This window comes from Temnothorax nylanderi, unplaced genomic scaffold (assembly GCF_030848795.1).
Source record: "Temnothorax nylanderi isolate EJ_2023f unplaced genomic scaffold, tnyl_v1.0 TNYL_tig0041_pilon, whole genome shotgun sequence".
In the NCBI taxonomy this organism is placed as follows: Eukaryota; Metazoa; Arthropoda; class Insecta; order Hymenoptera; family Formicidae; genus Temnothorax; species Temnothorax nylanderi.
In genome coordinates, this window is record NW_027249103.1 from 1,130,912 (window position 1) to 1,146,610 (window position 15,699).

Sequence of the window (15,699 nt, forward strand, 5' to 3'; positions counted from 1 at the left end):
ACTAATATAGCGCATTTACAGTAATAAATTATTATTTTATTATTATTTATATATTTGTAATTTTTTTTACGTTCCTAATTTATACAAATGAAGGCGGTTCAATTGTTTTCATGCACCAACAGCTGAAAGGAACAAGTCGGGGCGTATCTATAAACTGCATGCGTAATCTAACCTAATATTTCGCAAAGCTGAAATTTTAGATATATATGTATACATTATGATATGTATCGTTACCGAACGTGCTCAAGTATTCTCACTCGCGAATCCGTTGTATGAGAAACGCAGACTCGATTGAGATTCGCTGTCATTTTTTCCTTGACAGTTCTGCGTTGTAGATTGTAGAGTGCATAGTACATCTCGAGTGCATCTCTACAGCCTCCGGCGGCGGCGGTTCGCCTGGAATTACATCTGTATGCTACAAATCTTCCCGAGTTGACAAAATGTTTTCGAGGATGTTACGAAAGCCGTTAATCGTTACGATTAAAAAAAGGTGACTGCGACAATGTGACGTCAAATCGTTTCGCGAAACTAACGATAAGTCGTAGACTTGTATAACCTTCATCTTATTTCTTCTAAAGGAGGAGAAAAGAAAGGAATTCAATACACGTCGATTCGATGGAAAGTTCGTTATCATATTTGTTTTTTTTTTATCTTTCAGTTCTACCCGCTCGCGATACTTCAATACCTGGCAAAGGTGTAACTTCTCCTCCCAGAGAATACCCCCTGATTTGAAGGAGAATCAGAGAAAGACCGTTACATCATTTCCACCGTTGTCAGAACCCATTCCGAATTTGTCGAAAGCTGTTTACTCGACCGCGAAAGAGGAGCATCAAACGACGCAGATCACAGTCTTACCAAATGGCTTGAAAGTTGCGTCTGAAAATAGATTTGGACAATTTTGCACTATAGGTGGTGAGTCGAGCATAATTTCGTTATTGTATCAACTGTTGGCCTAGTTTACATCGATCACTTGATACGCATATTAAATAGTAAATAACTAGTAAATTAGTTTGATTATTGGCTGATCAGTTCAAATATACTATTTGATACGCGTATCAAGAGATCGGTGTAAACTAGGCCACACTGATGGATTTGTATGCAGATTGTTATATTATCATTTTGATTTTCAGTCCTCATTGACTCGGGTCCGCGATATGAAGTGGCATATCCCAGCGGCATCTCGCACTTTCTTGAAAAGTTAGCATTTAGTGTAAGATTCCTTTATTAAGTATTACTGTTAATATCTTCATATAAGCAAGTATCAAATATCAAAGATTGTTGACCTATACTTGTAGCTGACATGGTCCATTCAATAATTTTGAATTTATTAATAGATACTTCATGTCTTGTGATTAATAATCTTTCTTAATTTTAATTTCTATAATATGTATATATATATATATCTCTCTCATAAATGTGTGCAAAACTATGTTATATTACTCGTTACAGTCTACAAACACATTCGACAGCAAGGATAAGATAATGCTAGCGCTAGAAAAGCATGGCGGTATATGTGATTGTCAAGCGTCTCGCGACACATTTGTCTACGCAGCATCGGCTGAACGTCGCGGGTTAGATATAGTTACTCAAGTTCTAGGTGATATTGTCTTAAGGCCTCAAATTACAGAAGAGGAGGTATGTATGATGTGTAATGGTTCTACAAGAAATCATTGTCATATCTTGTCATTTAATTAAATTATAAATCGTTTCTAGGTACAAATTTCCAGACAAACGGTGCACTTTGAACTGGAATCTTTACATACTAGGCCAGAACAAGAGCCTATATTGATGGACATGATTCATGCTGTGAGTTGAAATTAATAGTTATGGATATATCCTAGCAGAGTTACGAGTGTATTCTTATTGTGAAGGAAAAAAGACATAATTACATATGGATATTATATTGGTAGGCTGCGTATAGGCAAAATACATTAGGTTTGCCCAAGATCTGTCCAGAAAAGAATATCGAAAGGATTGATAGGAAAATTTTACACACATATCTCAAGCATCATTACGTGCCGAATAGAATGGTAGTTGCTGGAGTTGGTGTTGAACATAACGACCTGGTCCACGCCGTTACTAAGTAATAGCCATAAATTTTTCATAGATGGTGACAAATAATTTTATAAATAAATTCACAAGTATTTAAGTAATTTATAAATAATTTTGTAGATAACTTTCTAATATAAGTTAAGCATATTCTAGCATTAGTTTTACGATATTAATGTAACGTTACAAAAATCTTTCTGTTCATGTAATAATAAAATATTATCTTTGATGTTCTGTAGGTATTTTGTAGATCAAAGACCTATCTGGGAGGAACAACCTGATCTTATTCTGCCAAATAACGCAAATACTGTCGATATGTCGGTCGCACAATATACTGGAGGATATGTTTTGGTATGGTCATCTACACGATAAAGTACATTTGCTTTTATTGCGGAATTAAAAGATAAAAGACCTGCTTACATCTTTAACAGGAGGAATGCAATGTGCCGATTTATGCGGGACCCAGTGGCTTACCCGAATTATCACACGTTGTTATAGGTTTAGAAGGCTGCTCTCATCAAGATCCAGATTTTGTTGCTATGTGTGTATTAAATATGATGATGGGAGGCGGTGGCAGTTTTAGCGCGGGCGGTCCTGGAAAAGGCATGTACACGCGTTTGTACACCAATGTGTTGAATAGGTAATATATTTTATGCTTTATTCAGGTCTAAAAAGAAAAAGATTTATAATATAAAATAATTATTCTATATATCTTTTTGTACCTTTTCCTATTATCAACTTTGTAATAATTAATGTTCAGAAAAAATGAATAAATTTGTAGTTCATATTTATAATAGATTTATATGTCATACTTGCATTGAGGGTTTTAATCGAGAAAGTTGTATGTTGTAGGTATCATTGGTTATACAGTGCAACCGCATACAACCATGCTTATGCAGACACTGGTTTATTTTGTATTCACGCCTCATGCACACCGTCCCATGTGAAGGATATGGTAGAAGTAATTGTGCGCGAGATGGTCGCCATGACGAGCGGAATTTCGGATAACGAATTAGCGGTATGATTTTTACATTTCTGAACCAGTTATTAATATTACATCGTGTTTATATATATATATATATATATATATATATATATATATATATATATATGTGTGTGTGTGTTATCATAGCCAGAATCAAGTTAGAAAATTAAAAAATATTAAGAATTGTACAAATTAAAATCTGATTTTTACTAAATCATTGTCTTAATCGATGATTACATCTTGGAAAATCTTATTCTTTGTATAGAGAGCAAAGAAGCAATTGCAGTCGATGCTGCTTATGAATTTGGAACAACGGCCCGTTGTATTCGAAGACATTGGTAGACAGGTCCTAGCGACTGGCACCAGAAAACGGCCTGAATACTTCATGCAAGCTATTAGTAAGCTGCAAAGCTCTTTGCAATTTAATAACAAAAATCCGGTTCTTCCACAACATTCATAAAAAAACACGATGCTTGCAGATGGAATATCTAAGGATGACATCAACCGAGTAGCGCAACGTTTATTAAAATCACCACCTTGCTTGGCAGCACGTGGCGAAGTAAAGGCTGTACCTTCCATGGCGGACATTCAAAACGGCTTGCTTGATGCACAAGGTCGGTTACCCGGTTCTCGCAGCAGACTGTCACTTTTTCGTTAAAAACTTATATAAGATATTCGAACAATCTTCTCATCCTAAATAAATGTCAGTTATCCACATCCAGTTATACATTAATGGAACACCGAACGTTCGATCTTAAATTGAGTTGAACCCCGAAAACATGATACGAGATGCATCGTGTTTCCGCTGTCGAACAAAAATTCTGATCACTAAAATAACTGAATTTTCTAACATTATAACGGGGCTATTAAAAATTGTAATATTAGAAGAAATAGTATTAATGTTGAAGATTTTAATATATAATATACAATATGCAAAACGCTCCTTATGTATATATTATCTAGATTTTGTATATACGATTCAAGAGGGTAAAGTTAATAAATTAGAGAGAAATAATTCGTTCGTCGTTCAACAGCACGAGAGAAAGTAAAAGCTGTGCCATTAATCAGAAGCGTAATGCAAGATACACAAGATTGATCTTAGATTAACCACGCACAAACTATGGCGTTCGATATTGGGTTTCTACAGCAAAATCAGATGCATGTAAAAACGACTTGAATTTTGATAAACAACAAAATTAGAGTCTAGATTAATCAAATTTCTGATTAGGTTAACTTGTATCTTGGTGATAACTTATAAAAAATAAATTTTATTTGTATAAATTATATACGCCAATATGATTAATAGATTCACTATACATATATATCGAATTTTCTTTATTGTTGGTTGATTTATACACATGAATATGTGTACACATCGTAATAATCCAGAATGAAGAACGGTTACACCTCCGCTTCCTCCAAGGTCTTGAGGAAGGAGGCCTTCTTCTGGGCCACACGATTCTTCCTCTCGGACAATGACAATTTCGCACGGTTCCATCTCTTTTTGATTGGTGGCTTCTCTCTCGTGACCTTCGTATGCTCCGGATCGGCCCGGATGGCTTCATGGGCCTTCTTGTATATGTTCTCGATCTGTTAAAAGTAACATTTTTTTTTGTATGTTATCTCAATGTTTGTCTACATAATAGCGTATGTATGTAACACAGGTTTATTTTAATAAATGCATTAAATGTATGCATTTACAATTAACAACCAATGAAGATTGCTATTGTCCAATCGCGACGCTACATAGACTTGAATAAATCTAAGTAGCAATTTTAAATTGGACGTATGTATATTGAAATCATATAGATATACATTCAGAATTGCATTGTAGTCGCTTACATCGTTCGCAGAGATGCCAAGCTTGATATATTGGGAGAATTGCCTCTTGAAAGCTTCATCATCCTCCTCTTCCAGCAGTCTCATGTAGTTCGCGACATGTTGGCCAAATATGTGCTGTCGGTGCACATCTGCGTTGAACGTCTTCGATTCGCCATCATAACCAGGGAATCTCTTGGTACTGTAAAACAAAACAACTCAATAACTGAAACGCAGCTAAAATTACACATGATAAATTACAAATTTTTAGAATCAATATTGAGATACTAATCCTATTTTGTTTTATATAAAATTTACAACAAAAAATTACCAAACATAAAGACAAAAGCAAGTTTTAAAACTTGCACATATTTTTAAACAATGCACATATATCATGAAATCATAAACTACGTGTATTTGTTTTATCAAGCAATTGTACAGAATTGATCTGATTGAGATTAACTTATATTTATTTCATTTCATTTCATTTCATTTATGATACATGCTAATCAGGATACATAACAGGGAACAATCGTGTTTTCTTCATAGAAACATCAAAGCGAGCTGAGTGTGTCATCATGTTAGCGATGTATCACATATTAGACATATATTTAAAACAAAAGCAGAGAGAAAAGATGACATTTATGATAACAAAAATTAAAAGCTTAAATTATTAAATTGATACAATTAAATTATATTAAGATACAATTGTATCTTTTTATTACCTATGTGGGATATTGAGACCACCGTCAACCGCGCCTTTCATGGCGCCAAAAACTCGGGCGCCTGTTGTGGTACGCATTAATCCCGTGTCCAGGTAACATCTGAAGGCACCTGGGCCATCATCCAATTCCTCGACATTGTACTCGTCACCAGTCACATCTGTAGTACCCACGTACAAGGTATCCAATCCCAGCTTCTTAAGAAGCTATCAAAAACAAATTTCATACGTTTGATTATAATGGTTGATCTCTGAACATCATTTGGTACAAATATTTGATAATTTTTGCTAATCAGGTTTTGCATAACAGGGAACAATCGTGTTTTCTTCATAGAAATCAAAGCGAGCTGAGTGTGTCATCATGTAGCAATGTATCACATTAGACATATATTTAAAAAAAAAAAGTAGAAGACGACTTACCCTTCTAGCCAAGAGCAAGCCGGTGCAGTAAGCAGACGCATAATTGGTAAGACCAACTTTAATTCCATATTTGGGAAGTTCATGGCTGTAAGCGGCACATACGATCCTGTCTCCTTCAATTCTCGAATAGGCAACCTTGAGAAATATATACGCGATATATATGCGTTATCAAGTACCATAATTATTATCCTTAACATAAATTTACTATATATTGTATAAAAATTTTAGTTAAAATGGCAATATTCCTAACCAGTCGAGTCTTTGTTGAACTGTGACAGAATTTAAGTGTATCAATCAAATTACCTGGCACGTAATATCCTTGTTGGACAAACGTACGATCAACCTGTACTTAGGTGTATTGTACTTGTTCTTGTCCTGAATGGTCAATCGCTTACGAGCATAGTAATCAGTCTTTCCTTCGCGGCGCCTCTTGAACTTAACTTGGTACCGCTTGAAGTACTGCTTATTCTTGACTACTTTGACGAAACCCTACGAGGGAGCATGCAGGGATTAGAACAAGAGCGTAGAGTTGCGAGTTTTGAGTTACTTCTCTACCATATTCAGATAGGGTCAACAGGGTTAAAAATTTCATTTCATTTCTGTATCAAAGTGAGCTGAAGCTTTCATCATGGAAAATTTATTCTCCATTTATCTCTTTCTAACAAGCATATAATTTGCGGTATAATTAAATTAAAATGAAGGGCTGCGCTCCAAAATTCACCCTGGATAACTAAAATCTATAGTTTACGTTATGTACACTATAGCATTTTAGTTAACGAGAGAATTTTGGAGCGCAGCCAAGTAAGTATATATCAGGAATATTCATAACCTAACTTGTTACGTATAAATATTTGCTTATTTCTTTCGCATAACGGAAAACGTCAGATATCTTTTTAAAACAGAATCCGTGCTTTCAAAAGAGGCAAATAGTGTTAAAACTATACGGGCGAAACGTGCCGGTTTCTCTACAGAAATATGTCCTAGCCACGCGCCAATTAAATCCTCCTAGAAAATAAGCATCTCGCTTTTTCGTTGGTTTTCAATAAATCATTATTGCGTATTATAGTTTATTTTATCAAATAAACATCATATTGGAAAGAATTGACTCACCATTATGTTAGAATTACGCGAAAAACGTAATCGCCACGACGGACCGTACGGAAAAGAACGCTGCGGAAAGATTAAGGAAGATGGCGGACGATAGAATCGATGTAAGATGGAATGGTAATAGAAGGGCAACTCGGCAACTATGGCGATACTAGCGACAATCGGAGCTGACAAACACCAATGGTCGCGTTTAGCAGTCGAACATGATTGGCTCTTACTTTTAGAACCAACCAATCAACGCAGAGTGTTGATAAGACGAACTCAACAGTTGTGTCTGCTGAACGCGCCCAATGATGATAGAGCGATTGGTCGAATTGGCGCAAATTGCGCTTGCCGCACGGTAAGAACCGATGCGGTAGCCAATAAACTTCTGGTTCTTACAGAAAAGTGGCACGTTGATTAGCTAGAATAGAATTTCACAAGAAATAGAATTTCTCTACTGGAGCAACCAATCAATAGTTATATTGAATTAGCCAATTGGCGATGTAGCAAACGCGTGCAGAGAAAAAGAGATATAAGATATAAATATATATTTTTTTATTTTATAAGTTATGTATGTACAGAATAGAATTTGGATTATCTTTTTCCATAAAATATACAAAATATATATATTTATATTTGCGTACATCACTGTGCCATTTTTATTTATTCATCTAAATCCTGTCCATTATAAATTAAGAAATATGTTGTATTTTTCACATCTCCGTCAATTATAAGCATAAAAAACAACAAAAACATTATTTCGTTCTGCCTACTTGACACACTCATTATTCATAATAAATTCCAAATTGCAGAATCACGCAGAATGTATATTTTAGCACACAGTTGTGTTTCGAAAAGTGTTGTTGAGGCATAGGCGAGTGCCAGAGGCCTGTTTCAAATTTAATAAATTTCCATGAGATTATATAATCATATATATAAATCGCTTAATAACATAAAATTTAAAAAAAGTTGCTTCTTACAATTTAAAGAGCAACTTTCTTTTCCCACTGTAATAAAAATTAATCTCTAAAAAATATGCGTTTGTTGCAGCTTACTTTTGTGATTTTTAGTTTATTCATTATTTATACATATTTTATTATCTGTAGTGGATACAGTTGTGTAGGATTATACAGATTGTATCTTACAATTAGCCTGAACTATAATTCCAGATGTTACATATTAAAACATATTGTACATAAAATGCGATGTTATAAAATTATTTGTAAAATAATTTTAAAAAATATCTTACACGAATCGTAGTGCTAATACAAGTATCTACACTTTTTTCGCGAATTCGTGTATAGAATGCATCACTGACATATCATCTCGTTCTACTAACCATTGCTTGAGAAGACGTTCAATCCTCTTGGCATCAATCTGTAATAATTTAATAATAATAACAACAATAGCAACAACAACAAGCAATGAAGGAAACATTTTATCATATATTTGTACAGTATTCTGTATATATATATATATATATATATATATATATATATATATATATACCTATATAATTCTGATAGAAAATATTTAATAATAGATACCTTATCTGTATCGATATCGGTAACTTTCAAACCTTTCATCAGACCAGTAATATCTACAATCCATATTTGTTCGCAAATTGTAGCAACCCATAAGTTGGGTGTCAATCGACCTATTACGTGATCACTATCAAAACCTGACCTGCAAATTAATTAATAAAGTGCGTCAGTATACAAAATATATGGTAAATAATCTTATATTATTGCAATAAAAATGATGTTTAAAAAAAACGATGATTAAACATGTTTAAGGTTCAACCTTGTGATTATCTTAGTTCTGTCGATGATCCAAGGTACTATCGTCCTCGTATTTAATTTTTCTTTCCTCTCATTTCTCGTATTTTTCATCTTTTCAAATAGCTGTAAGAGTCTGCTTTTATTTTTCTCCGAGTCTTTATTCGCATCTACTCGAATAGATGCTCTTTTCTCGGCTTTTTCCTGGCTCTGATGTTCCTTTTCTTCTTCTCGCGCGATATCGCGATAATAACCGCGCTCTTCGGATGACAGTTCCTTCCAGAAGTCGGTAATCTTTCTTGCAGTTTGGGCTGCTGTTAACGTAGGATTTTCCTTTGTAACTAAACGCAGGATAGTTATTAATATTAACTTTAATCGTTTTATCTATAGATTTTATTTACTATGCGTCTTTGTACACAATAACTATTGTAGGTGTATGAGCAATGTATAAAGAATTTGGATAATAGCACAATTATACCTTGTGATCTAACATGTTTTAGAAATTTAAGATTTTTGTGATCAACGTGCGTTCTATCTGGCTCTAGTATTTCATCAATCTTATCATTTAAATTATCATCCGATTGTCTCTCAATGGCAATATCCGATTTTATATCTGTACCACCCTGTCGTGTTTGACAATAGTGTTAGTTGTATCATAATTCTACGATAAAATTGAATTAAGGAAAATTAGTACGTGTTCTAAAATCATTAGAATTTCACCTTAAGTCCAGTGACATGACCCTTACTCCATGCTTCCAATGTAATTTGCTTCTCTTGAATGTCTACTTTATCCTCGTTTTTATTCACGGAAATATTACAATTTCCAATTTCTTCTATAAAGTCAAAATCCTCACCAAGGTCTACTACAGGTAGTTGACTTAAAGTTAAACCATCTTCCGCCCTGCAATTTACATTACTAATATTTATGTAGTTGTCTGTAGTTCTTGAATTGCATTTGAAATATTGATATACTTAGATGAAAAATCAAAAACACTTCAAAATTTATATATTAATCAATAATCACATTCTATATACTAACGTCTCATCATTAGTGGTAGGGACGGTATCGTTTGAATCAGAATCGCTCAAATTTGGTGGTTGTATATGGGATGTCACAGCCAATGTATCTCCGTAATGCTTCTGATCACAAATCTGATTATCATTCTGTTGCTCATCTTGAGGTTTCTCATATACATTATCATTATTTAGTATCGGTTTTCTTTTAACAATATCTTCTCGAATAACTCTCTCTTGAGAATGTATTTTTCGTCTTTTGCACGCAGGCCATTCGGTGTCGGCCACATTTTCATTCGCACTAGGTGTGTAATCTTCATAACAGGCAGACGTGTCTAACGACACGTTTTGTTCAGTAACTTCCGCAGATTTAAGTCCATAAAATTTCCTTATATATTTATCTACAGCATTAAGGACTTTATTCTACAATGTTAATTACACACTTTGTAACATTTATATACGTGTATTTCGCATTTTACATTTTTTAAAAGCTTTAAAATAGAGAATAATCATTTCACTTGCTTCATACATTTACATAATTATTACAATTGTTTTATAAAAAAAATACGTCTTTAACATTAAATGTAGTATTATTTAAATTCTAATTTAAATTTAATTTCTAATTTTACCTGATCTTTGAAAAAAATTGCATCTTTATTTGGTTCTAGATTGACATCAATGTCCATTGGCCTCAAAGTAATGTACACAAGAAATACCACTTTCTTTCTACATGATTCTTGTTCAAAATGTTCTAATATCAAACCATTTACTAGCTACGTATATAAAAAAAAGATACTTTTACTATCTTATTATAGATATAAAAATTATATTACTTATATTTATATGTAATAACATTTGTAAAAAAAAAATTTTAGTTTTTACTTCTGAGTTAAAATATAATAATATTCGTATACACAGAAGATACCTTTTCAAGATCCTTGTGCTTAATAGGCCTATTATTTACAAAAATATAGTGTAAATCGGAATGAGAAATTTCTGATAGATCCTGTACCTTCTTTGAAGGCAACATTAATTGCAAAGTAAGCTGAAAAATTATCGAGACATTCTCAGAAGAGTTGCAAATTATAAACTAAACATATTTCTCTTAGTAGCATAACGATAATTTTTCAAACAATTTCAAGAATATACCTACCTCTGCATCCTTAAACTCAATCCATTCCATGTTAGACATAATTTTTCTGCCAAGTATATGATTCACAGCTTCTTTGATATTATTTAGACTTGGCTTTGTAAACGTAACATTATTGTTCGTTCTGAATTGAATTCGTATGTTTGGTTTACATATCCCAAAGCATTGCATCAGTGTCTCCAATAATTTGATAGTCTGATTAGCTTTTCTCGTATTGGTAATTATTTGTCTCCTTACAGGCACTTGCTTAAATAAATTTCTCACTTGTACCGTAGTTCCTATAATAAATTGTAGTATATCTTTTTAAGAATACATACGCCACACAAAATATAGTAACAATCACATATATATTATCCTACATTTTGAAGAATTTTAAGAATTAATAAGACATTTTTACCGGTGCTTCTATGGCAAGGTTCACAGTTCACAACTTGTCCATCGTGATTCATTGCGTACGAGGTCCCAACATTATCCTCTTTCGTTTTTGTTATAATGACAACTTCTGCTACCGCGCACACTGCGCTAAGTGCTTCCCCTCTGAATCCAAACGTTTGCAATGTATCTGCGATAAGAATAGACATAAGAATTTGCTTATAAAAATTGCTACGATTACGCTGTGGTTTAAAAATATTTCAGCTGACTGAAACATTATAGATTGAATATGCAAGTACTACCTAGATCTTCAAAATTTGATATTTTAGACGTGTGGGAAGGTAATCCCATATACGGCGCGTCCTCCTTAGATATGCCACAACCATTGTCCTTTACTTCTATTAAGGATGTGCCGTTATCTACCTGAGAGGAATGAAAAAACGCATGGATATGACAATCTTTCTTGAAAAAGATATCATGCAGATATGTAAACCCATCGAGAACATACTTTGAAAGTGTCTGCTATAAATTTTATCTACAGAATGCCAGCAAAATGTAACAGAATCTGTTAATAAAATATAACGGCAGATTGACTGCAGAAACTGAACAGAATCTGCCGTTTCATAATCAATTCAATGATACGTTCCAAATGTTTAATGAAAGATTTTACTCCGTTTCTGCCAATTTGTTATCACCGTTATCAGATCATATCGGCAAGCTCTACCGGCAAAATACGAGTTTAACGCGAAGATGATATCTGTTGCAAAATCTGTTGCCAATCTATTGTCATTCGACATACTGTTTGCTTATTGGAAATATATTATATTGATTGTTACATACAAGGTTAATTTCGATGCTGTCCGCATTGGCATCGATGGCATTTTCTATCAATTCCTTCACCACGGCATACACGGACGTTATTATTTGCGTGGTGGTAATTAGTTTTACCGTTCTTACGTCCAGTGCCGAAATCGGCATCTTTTAAATGTCATCAATTCGAAAAATGTTTGCTTTGACAATCTACGATAGCAGAGAGAAGGATGAGAGGCGCAATGACGGCGATTTTCTTGGGACGCTTTTGCTAGGCCGTACAGTAGCGCCACACATCCACTTTCAGGAATTGGAACTACGAGTCACATCCACTTTTCGATAGTGTCGATGAATTTGGTTCAAGTCCGTGCTATGTATAGTCGCGGACAGAAAGGTTGTCCGAAAGGTTGTCCGACTTTGAGCCGTATTCATAGTATGAATACGGGTGTATAAGTCGGACAACCTTTCTGTCCACGAGTGTACATATACATCCACTTTTCGATATTGTCGGTCTTTGGTGGTTCGTGTACGAACTACCCAGCTGGAGGGGATATGCTGCCGCCGCGGCGGCACGCGCCGGCTATGCGACGTTGCCACGATGCCACGCATTTCGGGTATCGTGTCTCGTGCCTCGCCGACTGTCAAGTCGACGATGCGCTACGTCATATTTATAAATATTTATTTAATCATATTTACAATTTTTATATTTATAACTTTTAAATATGCATATATATATGGAGGGGTTAAAGCCATAGTGGTGTAAGTCACTTTTTTTAACCTATCGAGTTAAGGGTCGGCAGGAGACCCAGGCAAACTCAGGTACACTCAGGTGCACTTTATGCACTAAGTGCACGTTAAACTGCACTTTAACTCCTATTTTATTTATTATAAATTTTTAAGAGCAAAAATGCAAAATCGGGCTTTTTACCTCCCTGCATTATTATATAAAGAGTATATAAAAAAAAATTCACGAATCTATGTAACTTATTTTATGAGAAATATGGATATTACGAATTACGGATTCGTAATATCCAGATTTCTCATAAAATAAGTTACATAGATTCGTGAATTTTTTTTTATATACTCTTTATATAATAATGCAGGGAGGTAAAGAGCCAGATTTTGCATTTTTGCTCTTAAAAATTTATAATAAATAAAATACGGACTCGCAGCGAGTCGCAGCTAAGCCAACCCGACAGAGGTCTCCACCGTGTCTCCTGCCGACCCTTAAGTTCATAGATGCAGTCTACACATGCAGATATGTTGAAAAAAGAAGAAAAAAAAAGTGGTCAAAAAAATTGACTTACACCACTATGGCTTTAACCCCTCCATATATATATATGCATATTAAAAAAATATATATATATATATTTATTTATAAATGTAAAAATTATAAATAAAATGAAATAAATATTTATAAACACTAATTCAGGAAGGCAAGGATTTAGGAGTTAGATTTAGGAGTAGAGAGAGCTATGTATAAATAAAATATATATTAATTGTTACTTTATTATTTATTGAAGATTATTTTTGGTAATAATATGTTGATGCCCGATATATTTTTTTCTTCACCAGCTCCGCCTCTTCCTATTCTTCTGCCTCTGCCTCTTTCTCGGCCTCTACCTCTCCCTCGCATCGCGATAAAACAAGACAAAAAGAAAAAGAAAAGGAAATATGTGTGTGTGTGTGTGTGTGTGTGTGTGTGTGTGTGTGTGTGTGTGTGTGTGTATGTGTGTGCAGCGTTACAGCGTAACATATGTCTTAGATCTTAGATTGTTATCTATACTAATTTATTTTGTATATATACATATACATAAAAGGAATATGTTTTACGCTGTTATATATTATTTATTATATATACAGAATATTTAAAAAATATTAAAATGTACAAAAGTAAATACGGAACGCACATATTTATTTTATTTTAAAAATTTATTGAAGCAAAAACATTTTAGTAAACAGTTTATACGAATTATTTATTCAAATTGTTTGTTATTATCTAATAATTTTTGATAGTATATAATCTTGATAAGACTTTCTTGCCTTGCCTTGCCGAGCCTTGCCATGCCCCCTTGCCGTGCCATGCCCCTCCCGCGCTCCCTCGAACCATCGAACCTCGCTCACTCTCTCTCTCTCTCTCTCTCTCTCTCTCTCTCTCTCTCTTAGTCTTCCTCTGTGTCGCACGGAATTCTTTAAGCGTTCCTTCTGCTCCACAGCCGCCGAGCTGTGGAATGACATTCCCTCTGACATCCGCAATGCCTCATCTATTAGCGATTTTAAGAGTAAATTTCATAAGCACTTACTCCTGCAGTCTAAATCGTAATTCTGCATACCTGCGATATCTTATGTATCTTGGTCATGTATTCTTAAGCTATGTAATCTATTACTTCTATTTTCGGGCATACCTGCGATATCTTATGTATCTTTATCATGTATTCTTAAGCTATGTAACCTATCACTTCTATTTTCTTATCTATCCTATTTTATTCTTTCTCATTGTTTATTGTGTTTCATTTATTGTACCTATGCTGATTTGAAACTTGTGTAAAAATTTTTGGTTTAATGTCTTTACGCTTCAGGGGACGTGTCCCAGAGCGTATAATAAATAACGCTTAATCAATCAATCAATCAATCAATCTCTCTCTCTCTCTCTCTCTCTCTCTCTCTCGCTCTTTCTCGCTCTGCTCCTCGGGCGGTTTATTCGTGGCCGCTCCTTCGCCGGCCATCCTCCGGCGTGCGTTGAATCCATCGGCCATCCACCAGCCATCCTCCGGCGTGCGTTTAATCCACCGGCCATCCTCCGGCGTGCGTTGAATCCATCGGCCATCCACCAGCCATTCTCCGGCGTGCGTTGAATCCATCGGCCATCCACCAGCCATCCTCCGGCGTGCGTTTAATCCACCGGCCATCCTCCGGCGTGCGTTGAATTCATCGGCCATCCACCAGCCATCCTCCGGCGTGCGTTTAATCCACCGGCCATCCTCCGGCGTGCGTTGAATCCATCGGCCATCCACCAGCCATTCTCCGGCGTGCGTTTAATCCACCAGCCATCCTCCGGCGTGCGTTTAATCCACCGGCCATCCTCCGGGGTGCGTTTAATCCATCGGCCATCCACCAGCCATTCTCCGGCGTGCGTTTAATCCATCGGCCATCCACCAGCCATCCTCCGGCGTGCGTTTAATCCATAGGCCATCCTCCGGCGTGCGTTGAATCCATCGGCCATCCACCAGCCATCCTCCGGCGTGCGTTTAATCCACCGGCCATCCTCCGGCGTGCGTTTAATCCACCGGCCATCCTCCGGCGAGCGTTTAATCCATCGGCCATCCACCAGCCATCCTCCGGCGTGCGTTCAATCCACCGGCCATCCTCCGGCGTGCGTTTAATCCATCGGCCATCCTCCGGCGTGCGTTGAATCCATCGGCCATCCACCAGCCATTCTCCGGCATGCGTTTAATCCACCGGCCATCCTCCGGCGAGCGTTTAATCCATCGGC

General features: G+C 35.5%; 3 protein-coding genes across 3 annotated transcripts; 1 reads left to right on the forward strand and 2 right to left on the reverse strand.

Annotated features, from left to right (window-relative positions):
- Nucleotides 1-169: 169 nt before the first annotated feature.
- On the forward strand, nucleotides 170-4,318 carry LOC139771592 (mitochondrial-processing peptidase subunit alpha). The gene is made up of 11 exons (XM_071704472.1): nucleotides 170-490; nucleotides 659-912; nucleotides 1,131-1,210; nucleotides 1,450-1,635; nucleotides 1,714-1,806; nucleotides 1,911-2,083; nucleotides 2,289-2,400; nucleotides 2,481-2,689; nucleotides 2,902-3,067; nucleotides 3,300-3,432; nucleotides 3,514-4,318. The coding sequence occupies exons 1-11, from the start codon at nucleotides 441-443 to the stop codon at nucleotides 3,690-3,692; spliced, it is 1,635 nt and encodes a 544-aa protein (XP_071560573.1). The 5' UTR covers nucleotides 170-440; the 3' UTR covers nucleotides 3,693-4,318.
- Nucleotides 4,319-4,354: 36 nt separating this feature from the next.
- Rpl5 (ribosomal protein L5) lies at nucleotides 4,355-7,203 on the reverse strand. The gene is made up of 6 exons (XM_071704486.1): nucleotides 7,104-7,203; nucleotides 6,297-6,482; nucleotides 5,994-6,128; nucleotides 5,578-5,780; nucleotides 4,877-5,054; nucleotides 4,355-4,624 (listed from the first exon to the last, which is right to left on the reverse strand). Exons 1-6 carry the CDS (start codon nucleotides 7,104-7,106, stop codon nucleotides 4,436-4,438), a joined length of 894 nt encoding a protein of 297 aa, XP_071560587.1. The 5' UTR covers nucleotides 7,107-7,203; the 3' UTR covers nucleotides 4,355-4,435.
- Nucleotides 7,204-8,133: 930 nt separating this feature from the next.
- LOC139771602 (uncharacterized) lies at nucleotides 8,134-12,533 on the reverse strand. Its single transcript, XM_071704495.1, has 12 exons — nucleotides 12,237-12,533; nucleotides 11,699-11,819; nucleotides 11,422-11,586; nucleotides 11,028-11,302; nucleotides 10,800-10,919; nucleotides 10,504-10,647; nucleotides 9,900-10,297; nucleotides 9,581-9,761; nucleotides 9,339-9,483; nucleotides 8,886-9,201; nucleotides 8,630-8,768; nucleotides 8,134-8,459 (listed from the first exon to the last, which is right to left on the reverse strand). Exons 1-12 carry the CDS (start codon nucleotides 12,372-12,374, stop codon nucleotides 8,358-8,360), a joined length of 2,244 nt encoding a protein of 747 aa, XP_071560596.1. The 5' UTR covers nucleotides 12,375-12,533; the 3' UTR covers nucleotides 8,134-8,357.
- Between the last annotated feature and the right edge of the window lie 3,166 nt (nucleotides 12,534-15,699).

Bases quoted from the DNA above. Each gene is read 5' to 3' on its own strand.
- LOC139771592 (XM_071704472.1), top strand. From the start codon at position 441: ATGTTTTCGAGGATGTTACGAAAGCCGTTAATCGTTACGATTAAAAAA. The intron at 2,401-2,480 runs GTATGGTCATCT...CATCTTTAACAG, and splicing joins ATACTGGAGGATATGTTTTG to GAGGAATGCAATGTGCCGAT. The intron at 2,690-2,901 runs GTAATATATTTT...TGTATGTTGTAG, and splicing joins TACACCAATGTGTTGAATAG to GTATCATTGGTTATACAGTG.
- Rpl5 (XM_071704486.1), bottom strand. The intron at 5,781-5,993 runs GTAAGTCGTCTT...TGTTTTTGATAG, and splicing joins GCTTGCTCTTGGCTAGAAGG to CTTCTTAAGAAGCTGGGATT. The intron at 5,055-5,577 runs GTAATAAAAAGA...TTTGTTTTACAG, and splicing joins GGTCTCAATATCCCACATAG to TACCAAGAGATTCCCTGGTT.
- LOC139771602 (XM_071704495.1), bottom strand. From the start codon at position 12,374: ATGCCGATTTCGGCACTGGACGTAAGAACGGTAAAACTAATTACCACC. The intron at 11,820-12,236 runs GTATGTAACAAT...CATTCCTCTCAG, and splicing joins ACAGCATCGAAATTAACCTT to GTAGATAACGGCACATCCTT. The intron at 10,298-10,503 runs GTAAAATTAGAA...TTAACATTGTAG, and splicing joins CAATTTTTTTCAAAGATCAG to AATAAAGTCCTTAATGCTGT.